The 22877-nt window shown below is 44.6% G+C and overlaps 3 protein-coding genes and 1 long non-coding RNA gene across 8 annotated transcripts; 1 reads left to right on the top strand and 3 right to left on the bottom strand.

The window, feature by feature from the left end:
* Positions 1-544: 544 nt before the first annotated feature.
* On the top strand, positions 545-10187 carry LOC101069623 (protein SOGA3). 5 transcript variants are annotated; one of them, XM_011611986.2, is made up of 9 exons: positions 545-1179; positions 1676-1900; positions 1981-2139; positions 2382-2450; positions 2545-2814; positions 2881-3243; positions 3515-4174; positions 4540-4652; positions 7083-7219. In XM_011611986.2, the coding sequence occupies exons 1-8, from the start codon at positions 1015-1017 to the stop codon at positions 4588-4590; spliced, it is 1962 nt and encodes a 653-aa protein (XP_011610288.1). In that variant the 5' UTR covers positions 545-1014; the 3' UTR covers positions 4591-4652; positions 7083-7219. The 5 variants fall into 5 exon arrangements, with proteins under 5 accessions (XP_011610288.1, XP_029705702.1, XP_029705703.1 ...); XM_029849842.1 differs by having other exon boundaries at positions 4338-4652; positions 7083-7119; XM_029849843.1 differs by having other exon boundaries at positions 1609-1900; positions 4338-4652; positions 7083-7119.
* On the bottom strand, positions 5175-5812 carry LOC115253037 (uncharacterized). Its single transcript, XR_003891353.1, has 2 exons — positions 5675-5812; positions 5175-5448 (listed from the first exon to the last, which is right to left on the bottom strand). It is a non-coding gene; the product is annotated as an uncharacterized lncRNA (long non-coding RNA).
* Positions 10188-15736: 5549 nt separating the features above from the next.
* On the bottom strand, positions 15737-18127 carry LOC101069158 (E3 ubiquitin-protein ligase RNF146-B-like). The gene is made up of 2 exons (XM_011611984.2): positions 17971-18127; positions 15737-17623 (listed from the first exon to the last, which is right to left on the bottom strand). The coding sequence occupies exon 2, from the start codon at positions 17602-17604 to the stop codon at positions 16606-16608; it is 999 nt and encodes a 332-aa protein (XP_011610286.1). The 5' UTR covers positions 17605-17623; positions 17971-18127; the 3' UTR covers positions 15737-16605.
* Positions 18128-21922: 3795 nt separating this feature from the next.
* cenpw (centromere protein W) lies at positions 21923-22732 on the bottom strand. The gene is made up of 3 exons (XM_029849652.1): positions 22503-22732; positions 22320-22433; positions 21923-22057 (listed from the first exon to the last, which is right to left on the bottom strand). Exons 1-3 carry the CDS (start codon positions 22587-22589, stop codon positions 22031-22033), a joined length of 228 nt encoding a protein of 75 aa, XP_029705512.1. The 5' UTR covers positions 22590-22732; the 3' UTR covers positions 21923-22030.
* Between the last annotated feature and the right edge of the window lie 145 nt (positions 22733-22877).

Here is a 22877-nt window from a genome sequence, read left to right as displayed (position 1 = left end):
TACTTTACATCACACTTAGCGAATAACCCAATCGTGATATATATCATGTATAATGCAAAATAATGTTTACACGTGACCAGTAGGCAAAAGAAGGACCTGGAAAAATGTTTTGACAGTTTGCTTCTTATGTGTCCTGAGGGTAGTAAACTATATGAAACTCATGAATACTTGGTTTTCCAAGTGAGAAATTAAGATAAATACTTGTGCAGAACAGGTGCCAAGTCTTTGTTTACTTCCTGGTTTGACGTACATCCTTACGTCATATGGTCAGCGCCGACGAACTGCTCGTGGTGCCCTGTTGCATTGTATAGGACAACTGTCCTATCCCTTCAAGTGGGAAAAGCACCTAATGCCAAAGCTTTTTAAACCGAAATAACGGTTGCCAAAATCTACAATATAGTAAATAAAACAAATAATACACATGGCTATGATTTACTTGACGAAAATCTGTTTGCCGCCAGGGGCGCTCTAGTTCCATCCCCAACAACGTCGCCGGTCGATAAACAGAACAAGAAGGCGGAACTCTCGCTCGGTGGACAGCCGACAGATGCTAGCAAGGGAGCGCTGAAACAACCGGCCTCAGACCGTGGTCTATGCTGGGAGTAAAGAGCAAAAAAGTTTGGATGAGGATTCAACGTTCTCCGGTGGCAGGGAGAGGGAGCCAGAGAGCCGCGGCGGAACAGCAACTGTTCCCCCAGATGGTGCTGAAGCTGCTGTAGTCGTCCTCAACAGGGCGGATGCTGCTACAAACGATCGGACATCTTTTTGCGGCCACGTATTTCTGCTTTCTTCTGCCCTTTGATCGAGGGGAGTCCCCCGGAGGCCGTTGGTCGACAGGACCGCGTCTGCTGACGAGAATCCTGGAGAGGTAGTCAGCCTTGGTGAGAGGAGCTGCGGATCTGCGGTCTGAGGCCTCGGTTTTGGTTCTTTCCTTCCCCGGGCGGATGATGCTCACAGGCTAACCCGATCCATTCACATCTACAGCAGATACCTAAAAAAAAAAGCGGTGCGAGGATGCAAAGTAGGCTGGATAACATGAATGTAGAAGAGGCCGATGTGGAAGAGGAGGGGAGGGCTGTAGCTGAGCCCCAGACCGGGACCGTGACACAGCAGGCCCTAGATGGAGAGATGGAGATGGACGAGATGGAGAGGCTTTTGGAGGAAAATGAAGATCTCAAGGTTTGATGGAATACATAGAGAATTGCAATGCCACCTGTATTGCTGTATAGGCTGTGAGAGACTAAATTACGATCCAATTTATTCCCATAATGTACATTCTTATGTTCTATAAAATTCTTGTTGATGTAACATTAAGCCTACAGGCCTACAAAGTGTGATTATCAATCTTTGCACAATCTAATGCTTCTAGTGTGTGTGGATCTTTTTTTAATGTATCCAGAGAACACAAAAATAAGGCTCGAACTAGAACTATTCAGGCAAAGGATGAATAATTGGTTATTGATCAGACTGGTATCGATTGGATAGGATCAATAGCAGCTTATGCTAAAGCAGTCTCACCAGAAATGTTGAAATATTGGCAGATCTCTGCTAACTGTTTTTTCTTTTTGTGCTCCCATTTGAAATCGACTATCTTATCCTGCATCAAAGCCATTTAGCACTCCAGAAACCTAGATTTGACTGTCTGTGAGACGAAACCTGCTTTCCACCCCACCAGTGCGAAATTGAGGAGATGAGAACCGAGATGGATGAGATGCGTGATACTTTCTACGAGGAGGACACATGTCAGCTTCAGGAGATGAGACGTGAGCTGGAGAGGGCCAATAAGAACTGCCGTATCCTACAGTATCGTCTGAGGAAGGCGGAGAGGAAGCGGCTGCGCTACGCCCAAACAGGAGAGATTGACGAGGAGCTGCTGAGGAGTCTGGAACAGGACCTCAAGGTACGCAGATCATAATAATTTGTGAACTATTTTGCCGTTGCGCAGTAAGGATGAATGACCTCGTAACATAATGGCTTCAGGTGGCAAAAGATGTGTCGGTTCGCCTCCACCACGAGCTGGAAAAGGTGGAGGAGAAACGCACAAAGACGGAGGAGGAGAATGAAAAGCTGAGACAGAAACTCATAGAAGTGGAGGTGACCAAACAAGCCCTGCAGAATGAACTGGATAAAACCAAAGAGGTACATTGTCATGTATTGGCCTGATATGCAGCTTTTATCAGGCAAAAATATATGATCAGTGATGATTAATATGAGCTTGAGTAGAATTCCCTGTTGAGTTCTAATGACTAAAAGACTTTGCTTTACAACATAGATTCTGTCAGAATTGTCAGTCTGTAGCTCACATTTGTAATTTGAATTATAAATGTGAATTGATTAAAGACATACAAACCATGATGAGGCATTAATTGTTATATTTACAGTCACAAAAGAGAAAAGGAAGCAAGGACATCCAGAAGCCAGATAAGAAATCAGCACAGACGCCTACTGAGGTATCCATGAGGATTTATACTATTATTAACTGCTTTGAAAATATAAGGAAATCCCATGACACAAGGATTATTTTCCCTTATGCTGGTTCCCTAGGAAGACAATGAGGACCTGAAATGCCAGCTTGCCTTTATCAAAGAGGAAGCAGTGTTAATGAGAAAGAAGACAGCCAAGATTGACAAAGAGAAGGATCGTTTGGAGCAGGAGCTGCAGAAATATCGATCTTTCTACGGTGAACTGGACAGCACCCATCCTAAAGGAGAGGCTGGGGGCCCGCCCACCACCCGAGAGTCTGAACTGAAGCTGAGGCTCCGTCTGGTGGAAGAGGAGGCCAACATTTTGGGGAGGAAAATAGTGGAGTTGGAGGTAAGAGAAGATTGTGATATGTTTTCAAATGGGGAGGATATGAGTGCGACCTTTTCTTCTTCCCAGGTTGAGAACCGCGGCCTGAGGGCTGAGCTTGACGATCTTCGTGGCGAAGGAGAGGGTGCCGCAAGCTCTGGGTCTGAAGCGATGGGTGGGCAGGGCGGAGGACGGGCCCTCGGCGACGATCTGACAGAGCTTCGACAGCAGCTGCAGCTGGTGGAGGATGAGGCCGAGCTGCTGAGGAGGAACCTCGCCGACGCCGAGGAACAAAACAAGAGAGTGACTGGCGAGCTCAACAAGTTACGTTTCAAAGCCGGCACCCATGAGGGAGGTGCAAGACACGGAGGAGGGTCTGATGGAGCCAAGATGGAGGCACTGCAGGAGGAGTTAAAGGCAGCAAGACTACAGATTAACGATCTTAGCGGGAAGGTATATATTTAGAATATGGACTATCAGCTAGCATAACTACTAACCTTTTTAAACTTGTCTTTTAGTTTAATGTTATAGCGTTTGCTGAGGCACACAACACACATAATCCCCCTGAGGCTAAAAATACATACTTGACTTCAATTAATTTTAATCATAATTTTTCTGGCTGAGGTATAAATAATATCCTGATTGATCTAAAAATATCAAGAAGGATGTAGCTGGATGATTTAGAGGTACACTGAACTAAAGCCCACTTTACATGCTTCTCTAGGTGATGCAGCTTCAGTACGAGAATCGCGTCCTCCTCTCCAACATGCAGCGTTACGACCTGGCCTCCCACCTTTCCCTGCGCCCCAGTCCAAGGGACAGCGACGCAGAGAGCGACGCCGGCGGAGCGAGTGGTCGACGTGAAAGCGATGAAGACTCCACCTCTTCCCGTCTCCTACCCCCACACCGCAAACGGGAGGGCCCTGTGGGCGGAGAGAGCGATTCCGATGAAGTCAGAAACAATAGCGGCAGCAGCCGTTGCCTGACCCCTACGCGAGGCCTCTACACCCCCACAGGGCCCGAAGGTGCCAGCTCCTCCACCTTGGCCCGCTTCCTGCCTGGCGGCCGGTGCAGCCTACCTGAGAGGCAGCAGATGATCGACATCCGCGTGGAAGCAGAGAGGCTTGTGAGGACCATCGACCGGCTCATCGCCGATACGGCCTCTGTGATTTCAGATGCAAGAGTTTACGTCTCCAACGGCGACCTGATGCTGGGGAGAGGAGGAGAGGAGGGGGCAGAGGATGATGGGAGCAGGATCAGGGAACACGAGCTGTTGTATCGTATCAACGCTCAGATGAAGGCGTTTCGAAAAGAACTGCAAGCCTTCATTGACAGATTGGAGGTGCCAAGGCTCGAGGACAGGGAGGCGGACGAGCCGCTCTCAGTAAGACAATTACAACTTCACAGCTTGCGGAGTTTAATGGCAGCACAAAATAACATCTCAAAAACATTTAATCCTAATCTTGTTTCTTCATTTTCATCCATCACTCAAAACCTCTTTTTAATTACCTCTCTTGGTTTGCCACTCCACGCCTCACCATACCCAGATGTTCCAGCCCATCATTTTGCTGATCCTCATACTTGTGTTATTCTCATCCCTCTCCTATGCCACCATCTTTAAACTAGTCTTTCTTTTTACTCTTTTCTTTGTTCTGTGACATTAATCTTAATTTGCATCATCCCTTGTTTTGTACTTTTTTTTTTTGCTCTTTTTATTTTCCCCCCATCCCCACATCCTTTGTTGCCAAGGTAACCAAAAACACTGGAGAAGCTCAGCGCATACCAAGAAGATGTGGCTAGATCAAACACTGGAGCCTACATTATCCATAATGCAACACCTTCTCTGTCAGTCTACCAGAGAGGTAAGGTTTTTAAGTGACACCATTTTGTAAGATGATATGAACCCAGTCAGATGTTATTTTTGACAGATTTATATTCAATAGTTTAACCTAGCATACAATTTAATGCTGGCTATTCTTTAATGACAAAATACAGACCACAGCCAGTACCTAATTAGCATAGCTCAGCCTCATGGACATGGAGATGTACTCCATGTATATCTATGGTGCCATCCTACACTCAAAGGACAGGGGTACAATTGCATTCATTATGGGGTGGACAGGAGGAATGCAGTGGTGGCGTACACATGGTAAATATACTGACATGTCTTTTGTTGGCTGTTCTAGAATTTTCAGTAAGCAGAGGTTACTATTTTTGTTTGTTACACTAGCTGCCTGCATGCCCTTGTTGCCATAGTACCAATAAAAAGGGAGTGGAAATTTATCCACTTCCATTTTATTACCCTTTTAAAAGATCCACGCTGGCATTAGTTGTCTGAAATTAAAACACATGCAGTATTTTGATTTTATCCTTTACCAAGGTCGTACAGGTCGTGTCATTTATTAGGGGTCACAACAGGTGGGGGAATGATGATGCTGATCCCAGGGCTTTAGACTGGAAGGAATTCTGATGGTCATCTCAAGTGCCAAATGTCAGATCTTTTCCGAAAAGGCTCTCCCCAAATTCCCCAAAGGACCCCCGGTTGGACGCAGGCATTAGTAATTGATGGCTTGGCAGATGAACTGTAGCAACTGTCCTCAGGCTTCATTGCAGCACGATGAGTCAAGAAGAGCGGTTCCAGTTACTTCAGGACAATGTCTGAAATTTCACATATTTTGCATAATTTAAAACAAACGCTTAGAGCCTGTCTCATATATATGTGCAGGTTATTATTATAAAGAATCAGGAGTGTTGAAATTGAAAGGATATGTTATAACACTTAGAAACGTGTAAAGTTGAAAACAGCATAAAATTTGCCACATATATTCCCTGCCGTGACTGGCTTCAACAAAGATATAACTGACCGTGACACATTATTACTCACTGTGTCACCCGCGCCCATTTGGCATCTTTCGGAAAAATGATTTGCAGGAGGGCCTGGTCACAAGACGAAAGTCTGCCCAGGCACCCTAAAGCAGAGTAGCAACAGCGAAGCCAATTGGCCGAGAGCGCAGCAGCTGAAATAGCTATGTAAACACTTTCTCTCTCTCCGAGACCTCCGGTAATTATAGCCAGGATGCTGGTGACGACAGTTGTCCCATCGAGACTTCAAATGCTGTTATAAATTTGACATTATGACATTTGATCTTGGATCCTATTGGCGCGTTCACGTAAACACTGCCGGGCGGTATAAAGCCCGAGCAACCCGGCTGGAACACAAGTTGTTTACGCTCCAGCTCGACTTATCCCAGACACCGAGGCGTGACCAGGAGAGGGGGCTACTTTAATCCAGTCCGCCGGTTTTTATGTAACACAGGAGGGGAAAAAGTGAGGGGGACACGGGGAAGAGGCCATATGACAATTTGGCGAAGAGAGGAGTGAATCTTTTGGAGAGGCTAGAGCACGTAGCACGCAGAGACTGGAGCGATAGAGGATTTTTACTGGTGGGCTGTGAGAACCTGTGAACTTCAAGGTAAGTTCTGTTAGCAGAGTTCTGTTAAGTTACGCTGTGATTTCTAGCGTGCAACATTTTAACGTTGGGTTAAAAATACTGAAACTTTGGCTGCGCCTGTGAACATAATTCCTGCAATTATCCCTCTGTTTTGTTTGTTTGTTTAACAATTGTGTCATCTTTGGCATACATTTGCTCTGTTCTGCTGTGTTGCACTAGGCATGTGAGGCCACCGTGTTATGCATAGTTACACGATTATTAATATCGCTCCCCTTACATCACAGGTGGGAGGGAAATGGCTCGTACATTTGGGCGCATTCTCCCGGAGCACTTGTCGTGTTTATATTGACAACAACAAACACAGGTCAAGTTTGTTTTCTCGATGGGAGCTCCAATAACATTTAAGCAACAGCGCAACCACAGGGGACAGTGCCACGCCAGCAATCACTGTTTACCAAGCTGTTTACATGTATGAGGGCACATCAACGTGTTTTCATAACATTGTGATGCCGAGTCCCGAATTTCAGCACTGAGGTTCATTGTTTCTGCCTCTGAAGTGGGTTTTATCCTGGAGATTAAAGCTGCCAGGACAAAAACACGTGCAGCACCGTCATTCAACACATTAACCTGTGTGTCATGTATAGGTTGGCTTATGTGGCTGTACATTTTTGACAAGAATCTGAAAAGAGATGGCTGTAAAATCCTGACCTTTCTGTGCAGCAGTTCAGCAACACGTCACATTAATGCAGGAGATAAAATTCAAGGAAACTTGGATTTAAAATGATAATGAAGTCATGTAGCCCCATTTTTTTCATGTGATTTTTCTTTATAATGTTTCCAGGCCATTGATCCGTACCCCCCCATTCCCGGCAGGCAACCTGACACTGACAGATCTGTGAAACGGGGGAAAGAGGAAATTGACATTCAAAGAGGCCCCTGGGTATTGAGCGGCCTGCGTCATGGCAGCCATTGATCTGGAGCGTGGGCTGGAGCACGGAGGCCGGGGTTGGGGCAGTGAGAGGTCAGACCTGATGGACAACTTCGACTCAGAGATGCAGGAATGGGAGGACCAGCTGCAGGACATCCAAAGGAAGATTGAAGAGGTAGATCCTGTAGGATCACAACCCATCAATAAACTCTTCATTTCACACAACCCTTTCAAAAAGAGTTTAAATCAAAGTAACATGGTTTGTTTGTCAGTTATTGGCTTTTAATTGTAGTTGAGAATATAGACACTTAAGACACTTAATAGCAGCTGATGATCCAGATAGGCCTGCATTGGCAGCGCTTGTGTCCCTAGAGTGTTTTAATTGTAATAGGCAGTGGTTGGCAGTGCTCGTTCTCATCCTTGTTGGAGCAAAGATACTGAGAAATGTTAACAAGCTAGTAGAGAGATGCATTCTGTCTGTTTCTAAGTCATGAGTCACATACAAGATGAATTTATGGATGCAGAAGGGAAACACAAGGGAGTAAAATAACTGATTAACTGGCCAGTACTTGAAGGATGCATCCATTTAACAAGGAAGGCCGGATGTTGTTAACGGTGCCTCCTGTCATCGTGTTTCAGCTTTACAGTTCAGTTCAGGCCCGCAGAGGAGTAAACGATGTCACCGTTGACAACCAGAGAAAGCTGGAGTATAGCCAGGAGCACCATGGCAATAGCCAGCAGAATCACTCCGGCCCTATAACACAGCCCCATCACTATGGCAACAACTGCAACTACGGCGCCAACACGTGCGGCTACCCAGCGAGTCATCAGAACGGCTACTCTTACTGCCATGGCAACGGAGTTTCAGAGATCGGGGACCTGTTGCAGGATTATTTGGAGCAGGGGAAACAAATGGGCCGGAAGAACAACGGCACACGCCATGTGGTACGTAGCAGCACATTCCTCCAAATGTGTCATTTTGCATCTGCGTATGTGAAACCATATAGCTGAACATGATATGAGTCAGAGCCAGGGTTCAGTCAGGAGGATATTGATGACAGTAAGGGGGTTCCTTCAACTCTGCGTACTCATGCACTTTACTGAAGAGGAGTTAATTTCACATGCACCTTCTCCACACTTGCTTTTTGGAAAAAATGGGTAGCTACATTTTGAGGTTAGAGCAGACCTGCTGGCACACTTTGAGGTTAAAACATTTAAATACCTAATAAGTGATTAAATCCTTTTTTTTTTTAATCTTTTCAGCATTTCAGTGACACAATTGATGTGAGCTCAGACACCCCAGCACATAACAATGATGCTAGGAGAAATGAAAGGTAACTGAGTTGTATTAGACCTGAGTTCTTTCAGTAAAACTATAGAAGATATGGGATGGTTGATTATTGATTATTTCTCTTTGCTTTAGGGTTGGACTGGAGCTGCTTTTAGGGAGTTTTGAAGAAAATGAAAACAGGAAGAACCAAATGTCCCACATGGCTGGCTCCCAGCACCGAGAGAGTTCCCCCAACAAAGAAAACAAATTGGCAAAGCCCCCACTTGTTCAGAGAGAGGCTTCTACCGTGCAACCCCGCCCGCAGCTCTCTCAGTCACCTGCCCTGGACAGGAAGTGCTGCAGTCCATCTGTTCTCAGGAAGTTTGGAGCCATGTTGCAGGAGAACGAAGGGAAACTGCTCACTGAATCAGGTGTGGTGACCCATCAGCGACTGACCCCAGAGCCAAAATGCCCCACCCCATCCTGTCAGCGCAGGGCCGCCGGAGCAAATGTAGCCGCCAGTAAGGCGTCTGTGCGTGTGCCCAGCCAGAAAAGCCACGCTGATCCCGACGTGCTGACAGGAGACATAGTACTCAGCCAAGATTGGGTGCTGGTATCAGACTCTGGCAGACAGAACCAGAAGGATCAGAGAGGTGGTTACAGTGGTCCTAAAGGTTCTCATCAGAGTCCTCAGCCAGCTCAAAGGAGACCACTGGCTACAGGCAGTCCAAAGGTTAAATCCAGAGCTCACAGTGGGGCAGACAGAGATGGGGGACTGCCTCAGCGGGAGAGGGCAAGGAAGGTTTCACCCCCTGGTGTGGAGCCGAGAATGGACTACAAGGTCTCAAGTGTTTCATCTGGACCACAGTGGGCCCAGAGAGGAGGCTTACCTGGACAGGACTGTAGAGGAGCAGGAGATGAAGGACTTATTGAACTGCTGGACATGTTGGAGATCCAGCATGAGTACAGCTCCAGTGCCAGACCAGCACATACAGCCTGCAGAGATGATCCCCTGCAGGTGGGTTCAGTTATCTCTTTCTTTATTGCTAAAAAAAAAAATCATCTGCACCGACTCCTGGAACTTCTGATTGACCTGTGGTTCTGTGTCCATCCAGGTAAACCAGGCCGAACGGTCACCACCGGCATGTAACAGGAGCTTCTCTCGCCCAGCACGGCCAGCCAATCAGCGGCCGCCTTCCAGGTGGGCAAGTCGCACCCCGACTGCCAGAATCAGCTCCCCATCAGGTCCATTGTACCGCCCCCCTAGCCCCAGGACCAGAACCCGCAGTCCTGCCTCGAAGCATCGGCCTCTTCTTTCATATTCCCTCCAGACAGAAACAGTCATCATGTAATAACCTGCTCTTTCAGTTACGCCCTCTGTATATAATGGCTTCCTTGATTCACATGGACTTGACGTACTCACACCGTCCTCCAGTGTTGCTGTGGCTCTTTGCTTCTACGCCCAAACTTTGCCAACATGTCGACCCACTGGTTTGTTCAGGGTCTCTTTTTCCATCTGCTTCTTTTTTTATGATTTCCTGGTGGTATCTGAGTAAGGGTTTGCATGCCGCCCCAGTCCGAGGGTGCATGTTTGTGTGTTGACAGTGATGATGGACAGTCTTCTGTCCACAACAGTGTGTTTTTGCTGTATCAGATTGTTAAAGAATATATTAATGATGTTCTGTGGAAATACAACGATATGCCTTTAATGTATTTTTCTTGGTAATAAATTCGATGCTTTGACAAGACTCTCCATCTCTGCTGCTGCATCGCTTTATATTCTTGAAATAATGGGCTAAATGCAATGTGTTGATGATTTAGGCTGTTAAAACCCGACGCCAGCAGCTCCGCGCATGCCGACCCAATAGAAGCTTTGAGTTTAGAACGCATCGATCAGGTTTATCGCATTAGCTTGTTAAACCACACCCCAAACATACTCTGTTTGGCCCGATTGTGCTTTTAAGAAACATTTCAAACATTTGTCGCGCTAACGGCTGCGCTAGAGCAGCTATGTTAATCATCATTCCCGGGCTATCCAGTGTGTAACACAGGCGGGGATTCTGAAGCTGAATGGATCCCCTTTCGAACTGCGCGTCTCTCACTTTAAGACTGCGTTGACCTCTGACACCTGCTCACACTGAGACCCGCACATAGAATCTTCCACAGCCAGACAGGTGCAGATAGCCATATGCTTTCCGTTACATTAATGGGAGCAAACCCCTGAAATAAGTCTTCCAAATGTGCAATATTGCGCAGAGGATGAGCTGGTGTGCGGAAGTCCTGCGACCCCACGACGCCGCAGTCCTGTCACCCAACCTTTTGGTGCTATGCGCCACCTCAGACCAAAATAGCAAGCGTGACGTGTGTTTTGGTGCCAGAAATCTTAGCCTGCTCTCTTTAGGGGTATAAATAAAGAGTGGGAGAGGGTTGATGCTTCCACTCTCTTTCTCTGCAGTTCTTTTATCTCACCCATCACTATTTCTTCCTCCAACTTACTGGTGTGTAAATCTGATAAAATATAGCAGCGGTGTAGGCAGAGTTCTGTCCTCTCATCACCTACAGTAATTAGCCAACATGTATTTTGATAAGTCAGTTTTTGTCATCAGTCTTTAATTTCAGTGGCTCAGTTAGACTACAGGCTGCAACGTCCTTGTTTGAATCCAGTTTCTAGTTAGCTAATCCTGCTTCCTCCCTCCATTTACAGCAGGTGTGTATATGAGAACCTTTTTTACAGGTTGACACCTACTTGCACAACTCAAAGGAATGTTAACAAGAGGTCCCAGTGCCTCCTGGGTGTCCTCAGCAGGCCAAAAGTTGAGTTAATTTTATTCAGCACCCTTACATGTTTCATGATGCTTCATAAGCTAAAGGCAACTCATCCCCCTTCATTGACAAATTTATTAAGGGACTCAACTTTTGCTGGTGCGGGCTTTGACCTCTGGGCACCATAAATTATTCTCCCCCCAGAGAATCATGACACGGCAGAGCTTGGCACAGCATGTTCTCCACTAACTGTTCATGAGAGACGGCCATATGACCTATAGAGAAAGACAGGAGAAGGGACAGCTGAACAGCAGCCAGGGCTCCTCAGACGTCAGCAGGCAAGGTTATCACGCCCACTCGGACCCTCGGAGGAGGTGGCGCCCATCAAAAATAGTCACGACACGGCACGGAAGACTTCCAGGGATGTCTCCTGGCTTTTGTCTGAGGTGGCCGATGTACAGTAACAAAATACACTGTACACGACTGTAGATGCCGGTTATTTATGAGCGCCGCTGTGAGCAGCGAATGTTTTCCTGGCTTTGATCTCAGCACGGGTGTTGATCTACCCCTCTGAATGACTTACGTTACGGGCCGAGGGTGCTTTCCTCCTCCCAACTGTAGGTACTCAGTCCAGTATGATGGTGTAATCTCTTCTTTTACACATGCTGCAGTTTAATTTTCCTGCTAGAAAACACACACTACCTGCGACTATGAGCCTAGGACCACAAGGTCACCGTGGGGAAGGCGTTTCGATGGATTTAGACCGTTGCAAACAACACCCAAACACTTCCATGGTCTAATAACTCCAACTTTTATAAAGATGTCCCTCTTGCAGATGTATTTTGGATGGAACGCACACTGTCAGCACCTTGAATGTGCACATCAGATCATCAAACTAAGACCCCGTGTACTTCTGGGTCTCTTGTTCCACCCAACCCCCAAATGTGTAATCTCCCATCTGGGACTGGACACACTGTTCTTTTTCCTTCCAGCACCCATGGATGAGCCCACACGTGTCCGCTCCCATAAATCAGTCTTGTGCACCTCCCAGTAGGGGTCCTTTATACTGATTTTTATGCAGGCAGAGATGTGCAGAGATCTTTAACATGTTTGTTCAAAATAAAATAACAGAGCAATTAAAGGAGTGATTTTAAACTTTTTTCACAGCTTTGGCGTCGGGTTCCTGGCTGTGATCCAACAGGACAGGAGCTTTGAATATGCCGGGGTTCAAACTCCTCTAACTGACACACTGTCCTGTTACCAGGCAGATTAAAAGCATGTAGTCGGGTTCAATAGATCCTCCACACATGAGTGATTATGAGTGTGACATGTGATTATGTGTCAGAATAAGCCTCTGGTGGCTGACATAATGTCTTCTTGGACGTCTGAGGCACGTGTGAATCTCACGTTCCTTCCTGCCTCTTCTCGCCCTCACCCACCTGTCCTTTGCCCTGTGGCCCCCACGATGCATCCCCGTCCTGACGAGCCTTTCATTCATTGGAGCAGCTCTTGGGGGTCCACAGTGAAATCCTCAGCATGTGTCAGTTGCTACTGTGACTGACTCAAAATAGATGGTTAAGTGCCACTTGTATGCGTACGTCTCACAAATATGTGAACAGGAGAGTGACAGGACCACCCTGCACCAGAGGTTAAACATAAAAGGGAGCAGTTGACCCCAACAGAGCTGTTACACAGGGCCCAGAAGCCCATCAAGGTGCATTATAAAACCATTATCTCATTCGGTCGTAAATGACACAACATCCGCTTTATTGCAGCTCCTTGGTCTAAATTGTTTTTTTTTTATTTGCGTTCCTGAAGGCTGTTCCACCTGCAGCCAACACGTGAACCATAGCTCAGCCGTCCACATGGCTTCCTGCTTTACAACCCTGCCATGATGATGCTCTCTTGAATATTCTTTAAGGAAGGATGTTTGATGGACACAAATGTCAAACTGATGTAGAACGTAGCTACTTAAGCCTGAAAGAGTCCTTTGAAGTTGTGAGGACTTGCCCAAATGTCCTGTTTCCTAGTAAAATATGGATTTTGTTACTCAGTATGTAGCAAGAACACACACACACACACACACACACACACATGCACATTCAGATGTGCAGTATTTCTTTAACCATGAGTCTATTTTATCATGAATTCTAACCATAAACAACCCCTTCTTGCCCAGTGAGTGTGGCGACTACAGCCACCACGGAACAAGTGATAGTTAATGGATGGATGGATGGATGGATGGATGGATGGATGGATGGATGGATGGATGGATGGATGGATGGATGGATGGATGGATGGATGGATGGATGGATAGATGGGTGGATGGATAAACTGCATATTGGTAAGCTGTTGCTCATCTGAAAAGAGTGTTGTGGCCCACATGATGAAATTAGAGGGACGCCCCTGTTAAACTGTAGATGTCCTCTAAAGTCCACCCTTGTTATCTACACATGCAGCTCATGCCCTCTGTCAGGCTGCAGCTAGAGAACAGGTCCGCCTCGCTCTATCTTTGTCCTCGCGTCCGAACTGTCAGTGCCTGTGCGTCGAAATGGCCATGTCAAATGCCTACCCATTGGTCCGGCAATGGGAGAGGTGGGACCGTCAAGGGCAGCCAGGAGAGCCCTGGGTTTTAGAGATATGGGGCCTCTCCATTAAAATAGAAGAGGGGCCAAATATCCCCGCTCATGAGGATTGTCTTTCAAAACAAGAACGTTTCGCTGTCTTGGGATTATGGGTGACTATTTCCCGTGTGATGAATGATCAATTTTAATTTGGCCTCAGAGGACCTGTCAGCTGGGAGCAACCACATGGCCTCTGAACACACTAACATGCTCAGACGTGCAAATGTCTTTGCAAACGAATCACAGAATTGTTCATATCTATGCAAGAGAGGGTTGGAATTAGATAGGCACTCTTGTACTCTATCTTTTGTTTCAGAGACATAATAGATTCCGCAGCTCCTTACCCTAACCATAACCATCACAGTTGACCCTGACCTTAACCTAAACCCAATTCTAACCTCGACGCTTAACCTTCAAACAGTCCTGGGGCACCAGACAAAATGTCCTTACTTGCTAGAAGAATAAATATTTTGGTAGTGAATATGTAGCATGTACAAGAGGTCCTTTACACGTGTTATGAACCTTACAAGCGCACAGTTTAATTGCTTCTGAAAAGTCTGACAAGCGCTATTTTAATCACTATAAACTGTTAACAATATGATGGTTTATCCTGGCCACCCTAGAGGAAATCTTTCCACACATCTTTCACACACAGCAGGACTTCCAGCAATAGGAGCAGCATCACTGAATTCTCATGCAAAGATTCCTCCACAACATTTTTATCCGTGCAGACTTCACGGTCAGCGTGTGAAATCAGGTGACCAGTGTGTGTATGTGCGTGTGTCCGTCCACCTTTTCCAAATTCACACTCCACCTGTCAGTCTCACGAACCAGAAACAGACCGTGCAAACATACGGTGCCACATTTGGAAAGTGGACAAAGTCCAAGTCATGAACTTAAGAATTTTATCACAGGTTCCGATCACAATGGTGTGACCCATCGCTTAGCTCCATGAGAGAGCGGGAGTGAGGTCACCGCTGGCTCCTGCAGGCATGAGGCAACCTGTCTGCGAATTTCTGACCTGAGCTGAACACGAACGTACAGACACAACATGCAGCAGCTGCGGGAGAGAACCCTGAGCATTGCCCTGCACTCATGCAACATTTCAAAACAATATCCAAAACCTCAGGTGCAGGTTTTGTTTGACCTTGTGGAGGGGTTGGAAAGAAAGAAAACAATGTAAAAATAATCCACAGAGCAACAATGTTGTGCCGTGGCGTCGGCGGGACTATTCACGGAGGGATTGGACACGCGTGTGTATTTTCTCTGGTGTGAAGTGGAAGTGGATATGATTGCATGTATGAGGGCGTAAAAGGGCGACTATGTGTCTGAAAACATATAGACTGTCTGTCTGACCCTTACATAGGGCCCCAGCAGTGGCAGACATATTCTCCATGACATTGTCGTAATCACCTATTTAATGCTCTCCTCATGTTACATCTTGCTGCACACATAAAGCATGAATTTGCCGGCATCTGATTACATGTTAATGTGAATCCCCATCTAATATACAGTAATAAAATATAAGCATAAAACACGCGTCAGTCTGGTTCAGGCCAGTTCAGGCCAGCAGAAAAATTCGATGCACCCTTAACATATAAGCATCAACTACGTCAACTAATTTATAATACATGTCATTTGAATTATATTCATATATGTAGACCTTTGCACATTAACCAATATGGATCCTTTGATGTATTCTAGGCTGTAGTATAAATAAATGTGCAATGTTTTCCTCCGTTAATATGGCTGTCACTTTTAAATGGACTACAGTTAAACCCAGTTTTATCATCAAACTGAACTCATCATACTAATTTTTATATTATCATACAGCTTTTGACAGTGTAATATTTATTTGGTTTAATGCAACACATGAATATGAACGTGAAACATTATTAAAAACACATTTATAGAGGTAGAACATTTATTTTGCAGAATTATTTTTCTCGTGCTACGAAGGGTTACAGCGCCACCCCGTGGAGGCCAAGGATAGAGCGCATTTACAGGCCGCAAAACTTTCTTCATAACATAAAAAAGACATTTCAGCAGAAAAAGAGACATCTTTAATAGCTTGACAAAACACTATAAAAACAGTACAGGGCCACATCACAGACAAAGGCTTCATTTTGTTAGTTTAATTTAATTTAATACAATTTGAAAACAAAAAATTAAGAGCAGCTAGAGTTAAAAGAAGATAGCTCCAGGTCCAAGTACATGATGTTGTCTGACAGCAGTAAATTGGCCAAGAACTAAAAAGCCCAAAGAGTCTCTGCTTATATAGCTTAGTAACTTCCAGTAACTATTCACACCCTTGCGGCACAAACATGTGGCGTCATATGACATGTTTAATCAAAGGAAACATAGTAACCAGCTTAATCAAACTCCTGCCAAAGATTATTTTAACTGCCTACACAAGGTACTGCATATAAGTTAAACCTACCCGCTGAGGCAATATGCATGTGTAAAAGTAGTATTTATAGTAGACGTGAGCTAAAACAATCAGGTAAGTTTGGGTTGCTGCATCACAACTGATGTAAAGGCAGTGACAGATAAATGTTTATATAAATGGACATTTCAGTATCGAGCCGTCTCTTTTCAGATTGCCACATAATTTGCTACGGACCCAATAATACCTGGATGCTCTCATAGAATTACTTTAACAGCCACGTGAAGATATGGGAAAACTGAGCTTTTGGACATCAAATCAACATTTCCTGGGAATATTCACTCCTTTTAGATTGATATAGAAACTTCTTGGGGAAGCTCTTTCCAGTCCAAGTTAAACCTCTGTCACAGTGCACTGGCCATCAGGACTTCTAGAGCGAACACTGGAGGACCCACCCCTTGGAGGCATTCTGGCTGGCCGGTTCTCCCTCAAAGACTTCTGCACAAAGGATTGTGCCATCTCTACATCGCACTCTCTTTCCTCTTCATTCTCACTGGCAGATTCAGACATCTGTTGCTCATCCTCTCCTCCCATCTCTGCACTCTCTGGCTGGCTGAGCAGGAGCTGTGCAAAAGAATCCTCCAGGGTTGTTATTGAAGGAGAGGCGGAGCTGTTGATATGATGCCCCAGCAATGTTGGAGGTCTAACAGGGGGAGGAGATGCTACAAGCCCTAAAGATACGGACGGTGGCTGGCCGGCAGCGTCTGAGCCATCAGGTAAGATGATATGCTCTCTTGTGGCTGGGGTAACAGCCGGCAAAGCTGGTTCAGAATCCAACCTCAGTCCTGCAACGCCCTTCTTGGGAATATCCACCGTGTCGCGTTTTATCTTGCGCCTGCGGCCGTGCTCGTTACGGCGATATTGCACCAGGTTCTCCAAATCAGCAACATACAGAAACCCTGCAATAAGCATCTCGGTGCTCTTCTTGCCCTTACTGAAGGCCTCCTCCAGCTCATGACTGGTCCTCTCGTCATACTGCCACCAGCCATTGCGCCCTTCATAGTACCACGCAAAGTCGCCACGACCTCCTTCCGTCCCTTCTGTTCGACTCACTCCTGCAGCGGCTGCTTTCAGTTCTTCAGGTAAGAGCAGAACAGGCCGATCAAGGAAGTCCTCTGGAATTTCTTGCCGGCATAGAGCACAACGTTTGCTGAGCCAAGAGGCCCCCTTCACGCACAGGAAACAAAAGATATGATGGCACGGGAGGCGAACAGGATGCACACACCTCTGCAGGCAGATGGCACACTCTGGGGGGCTGGTGCAACAGGGAGAATCTGCATCACTAGTGTCTCTTAGCTTGGGGGAAGCCAGGGTTTTTAGCGAACAGTCCATGTCTTCTTCATATGTCGGCCTGCAACAATAGAGACAAAAAAACATGAGAATTCTGTCTTTAATTTGAATTTAACCGATATGCCATTTATTCTCCCTGGAGTGCTTTTTAGTTTGCACTATGTTGAAAAATTCGACATCAAGGCCAGACTTTGTAGGCTAAAGTAACATACATGGCTAAAGTATTTTACCCCTTAAGTTAAATGAGGAAAGGACAATTTTACTCCAAGTCCAGCTGTTACCAGAGAGCAAGGATAAAGTTACAGCTAAGCTAATGTCGGGCTAACCTGACAGGTTCTGCATATGAAGTTTGTTAGCATTATAGCTGTTGATGCGTTTGCTTATCTGTTAATAAACAGATATACTTACCAAAACGTACAAAAGCGCCCTCAGTAGAAGTTTAAATTAAGATAATTACGAAACCACTTTTCGATAACAGCTGCGTTGTTTCTGGGCATTGTTCCGGCCACAGCCCAACTGATTTTAAGCACATCTGCCTATGCTCTAGGTCGCCGTTAACGCGCAGTTATATGTTTTATAGATCTGATGTTGTGTCTTCTTCTTTGGTGTCTAACACAGTATCGATGGTGTCAGTTGCATGATCGCCACCTGTTGGTTGTATGGCTTTTTTCTACATTGAGTCACCTGAGTCGATGTCACCAATGGTCCAAGCGTTGACAAAACCCTTATACATTATGTTTAGTCCCCCCACACACACACATACACACTGCGTGTGGTCATTTTGAACTTTCTAAACAATATATTTTTCAACATGCTCGAGCTGTATATATGTCAAGCCACTTTTTACCTTTATATTACAGCAAACAATATCAGCCTTCAACACATACCTTGTAAACCACTTTCTTTTCTTTTTTTTTTAAAAAAGATCAAAATGTAACATATATATTTAACAAACACACAATGTTATTTTTGTTATTTTATGAACAAAACACCGATTACAAATTACTAATTTGCAATTCAAATTCTACTTTACCAAAGAGAATCAAGCAAATCAAACTGAAATCAAAATGAATTTATTGTCAGTTGGTCAAAGCTTTAATTGTTGTTCTGTAAGCTAAATGGATTTCACCCCTTCTTAAAGTCCTCTTTTATTCATTAATCATTAATATATTGCATGTCAAGCAAACATGTTTCTTCAGTTACATCAAGATATTAAATAAATTAGAAAAGGCTGCGAGATCGAACTTGCCTGCCTGGAAGAAGCAGCAGCAGTATGTGTTTGTGCTGTATGCGGCTGTACTTTGACAATGTTATCATTTACGGTAGTTGCATCTGGAGAAAATGTTGACCGCTGTCACTGCACACTTGGGTTCTCCAGAAGTTATGAGGTTTGTGCTTCCTCTCCAGTCCCGGGAAACTAGTCTGAACACTCACCCTGGTGCACCCATTTGCTGCTGTGGACCAGAACTGTGAAAGGAAATCTGACTTGGATGCATTTCATAGTGAATTGCAGGCAGGGTTCAGTTGTCAGGACAAAGTCCAACCTTTACCCTATTATTGTCTAAATAACGAGGGAGGGACTCAGTCACCTACGCGAGGGTAGCTCCGCCACAGTTTCAGTTTTTTAATCGTGCTGCCGTCGAGGATCCGTTAGTGATGTGCAGCGGATCACCTGTGCACTCCCTCAGCAACGCGTCTCCTGTCAGCCCGTTCGGACAGCTGATTTCACATTTTCCCCAGAAGAGGAAGCGACCTGGGGGACAACGTGTGCAGAAATGTTCGCTGAAACAGGAATGGCATTCTTCCTTGCACCCTGCAGGGCACCAGAAACAGCAGCAGTTGTTATTCATACTTTTGATATTATTGATTGAAGCAAAACTCTTCTACGCTGCTTACTGTTGCAGGTGTTGGTGCGTGGGGAGCGCTTTCCATAATAACCCCTCGGACAAGAGGAGAGGCAGACGCCCTTCTGCCGCATCCCATCGAGCTCCAGGTGGAAGAACAGACGAGGTTTACAGGAAAGACAGCCATTCATGGCCGAGCACGAGGCGCAACCAGCTGGACAGAGTCTGTCCGCAGAGGAGCTTCCTGTGGATAAGAGACACCAAGCTCTCTTCAGTTATATAGTTCCCACTCTAATGCAAGTTGACAAGTCTTTCTTATGATTTGAACCCTTTTGTGGAGATCTGAGAAAGGCTCTGCATTGTTTCTTAAGAGTTTGGGTAATTTACTGTCTCCATATGTTGCATCACTTCACTAGTTTTCACTGAAACGTTGAGCAAAGATTTCTGGATTGCATTTCTTTATGCATTTTACAGGAGAAATATCTGTAAATATGTGTAAAAACACAGAGAAACAAAGTCCCGCTTGAATACTTACGTCTGTAGGGCACAATCATTGTATTATCTAGTCCTTTGGTGAGATTCAAAGAGTGCAGAATATAGATGAACAACAGTATCTGCATTTTCCTTCACCTTCAATACGACACTGGTCCATCACACATGTGCCATGATGGCAAAATTCCTTCACCAAACTCATTCAAAGCAAGCGCAAAGTCCAGGTGGGTGCAGGCGAATGGTCGAAAAAGTGTGGAAAAATCCTGCATTCCAATCAAAGAAGAAAGAAAAATCCTATCATCCGACCTCTGACGTCATGTCAGAATGCAGATCAAGCATGGATTTGTCTGAGCAGCATGCTGGCCCGTCTATTTACCAAAAACACACTCCCGACCTCCTCTGCTAGCCTTCCTTTAATGCCCCTCCTCTGAATTATTGTTGACTCACATGGCCACAAATCAGCAATATCAATAATAACAATCGGTCTCTACCTCACATGGATGTTTCCTGACAGGATGAGGACAGTTTTCCTGTGTTATTTAAATTACAGTTTAAAATAGAGATCATCAAACCTGGACGATAATAGTAAAATTGGCCTGTTACAGTTAATTATCCTCATCTATATTACTGCATATGCATTTTACGCATGATCAATACATGTTACTAGTGGTGTTATAGAACCCAATACACTGAAGCAGTAAAAGTCTGTGCATCACCACCTCTACCCTAAGTGGGGCTGAATTTTCTGTTATCCTCATGTTTCTTCAGCCGTGGCCGAGCTTTCGTGAAGCCATGACTCGGGAAATAATAAACCCAAATTATTAAGGATGATTTGACTACCTCCTTGTCTCAAAACAAAATGAGAGCTAAGATGCGTCAGAAGATTTACAATTCCCACAAAAAGAGGGTTGGACATTGATAAAAGCCTCCAGTCCTGCAGAGCACCCGTTGTTTGGCATCGGCGTGCGTATTATCACCTGTTTTAAGAACTCTGTGCCCTCCTGTTCTGTGGTGTTTGGCCAAAACAGATTTTAACTCTGCAGTGCTCCTCCTTGGAATCTTCCTTTTTGTGAACAGGTTGCTAATGGAGGTGGGTAACGTAACTCTCCTCAGAACACTGGCGTGACCTGAGATGGTGAAGCTCATGCAACCATGTGCTCTTGATTATAGAGGTGAGTTATCTTGAGCTATCTGTGCAGATCAACAGCAGGTGGAGAGAACTGCCATGCCCCCCCACTGTGAAAGTGAAACAAGTGGTTTGGAGTGAGTTTTATTTGTTGTGGTTTGGAGTGAGTTTTATTTGTTGTGGTTTACTCAAATGGACCTGAGAGGTACAGATGAGCTGCACATGTACATCAACCTGTGCTGCTGCTGCAGAGCAACAATCGTTTAGTTTTATACCATTTTGGCCTCATTTCACAAATATTTCCAAATTTTCTAACCATTAAAATACCTCCAAAAAGATGAAAGAGCAAAAATAATGTTAAATAATATGGGTCTGTTTCTCCACTCCAAGAAGAATCATGCTGGCATATTAGTTAATATGAAGAATTATTTTATGCTAATATTTCTTCATTAAATCATTTCATAGCTTTTATTCACATTTAAAACATGCTCTGTCAGGTCCCATTTCCAGACCTGAAATGATATTGTTGTCTATTTATCAGAATTCTAACTTATCACAGTGTACACACCTTTAAAGAATGAGCAGGAAAGCTTTTCACTTTTATAGCGTGCAAAAATGTGGAATTTGGGAAGAATCTGGGTTTATGTGAGAGCTAAAACTGACTGTCACAGATCTGGAAATGTTAAGCTACTCTGTCAGGATCCTGGAGATCAAAGCTCCACACACTCACCAGCTGTATAAATACGCCTGCATTATTTATTGCTACAATATAAGCCATCACGTTTAGTGTTTTGAAGCTTTGGGTCTATGAGATCATCAAGTGGAGAAATCAGGTAAAAATTTAATAAACTCATAAAATTCAGTGATGTTCAAAACACAATGAGACACTTACACGCACGAACGAAAGAATAAAACGTTTACTGGAAGAATAAAACAATAAAAAGTAAATTATGAAGAAACAAAATTTTTTCAGCATTATTTCTAAATAAAGACGAGGCAGCTGTGTTCATCCTCTTGCTTTTTTGAGTACTTTCTACAAGGAAAAAACATAAAATCATTAGTAATAATAAGGAACAACACGCCATCTTAAATACTGTGGTTACAAGTAAATGTACATACATAACTTTGTAAAAACACTCTTTTACAAAGAAATGAAATCACAATATTCTTAATGCACGTTATAGAATAATAAGGAGTTATGTGAACGTATGAGCAGGTCCGCCAAAGACCGGAGGGTGATTCTATTGAACATTGCGACTCATACCCTAGTAGATTAAAACAGATCTCAGACTAACCTTGGAAACGGCTTTAAGGTGTTGAGCTCTGATGGTTGCAGATTTTTCTTCGAACGCTTTGGCTTTCGCTTCTTCAGCTAAAGTGTTCAGAAACACCAACGCGAGGAGTTCAATCTAAAGGAAAAGCATTATACAATTTAAAAAAAACATTATTTTGCTATTCCTCAATCGACGAATAATTACCATAGCCTCTGATGCCGGCCCCACTTTCGCATTTGTCTTCATTTTCTTTCTAAATGTTGCTTTTAATTTCGGCGGTTTATTAAGCATTTTACAGATTAGTGATTTACAAGCCAAAGTTTAAAATATAGTTGTTTACGTCTTCCAATCTCCCGCGTCAGGTACTTCCGCTTCTTCTTCTTCACCTTCGTCTTTCCGGGAGATTAGACGTAACCGGGACGCTTGACTGCCCTCTTGCGGTAACTCAAAATTATCACCACCACCATGTAAATACATCCTTAAATACACTGTATATAATCTATTTGTTTGTAAAACCCACACACTTACCGTAGCAAGCATCGAATCACTGTCGCATTTATATAGACAGCACCCTACAAC

Source organism: Takifugu rubripes, chromosome 16 (assembly GCF_901000725.2).
Source record: "Takifugu rubripes chromosome 16, fTakRub1.2, whole genome shotgun sequence".
Lineage (NCBI taxonomy): Eukaryota > Metazoa > Chordata > Actinopteri > Tetraodontiformes > Tetraodontidae > Takifugu > Takifugu rubripes.
Note: the sequence above shows the minus strand (reverse complement) of the source record. Positions and strands in the feature narration are given on the sequence as shown.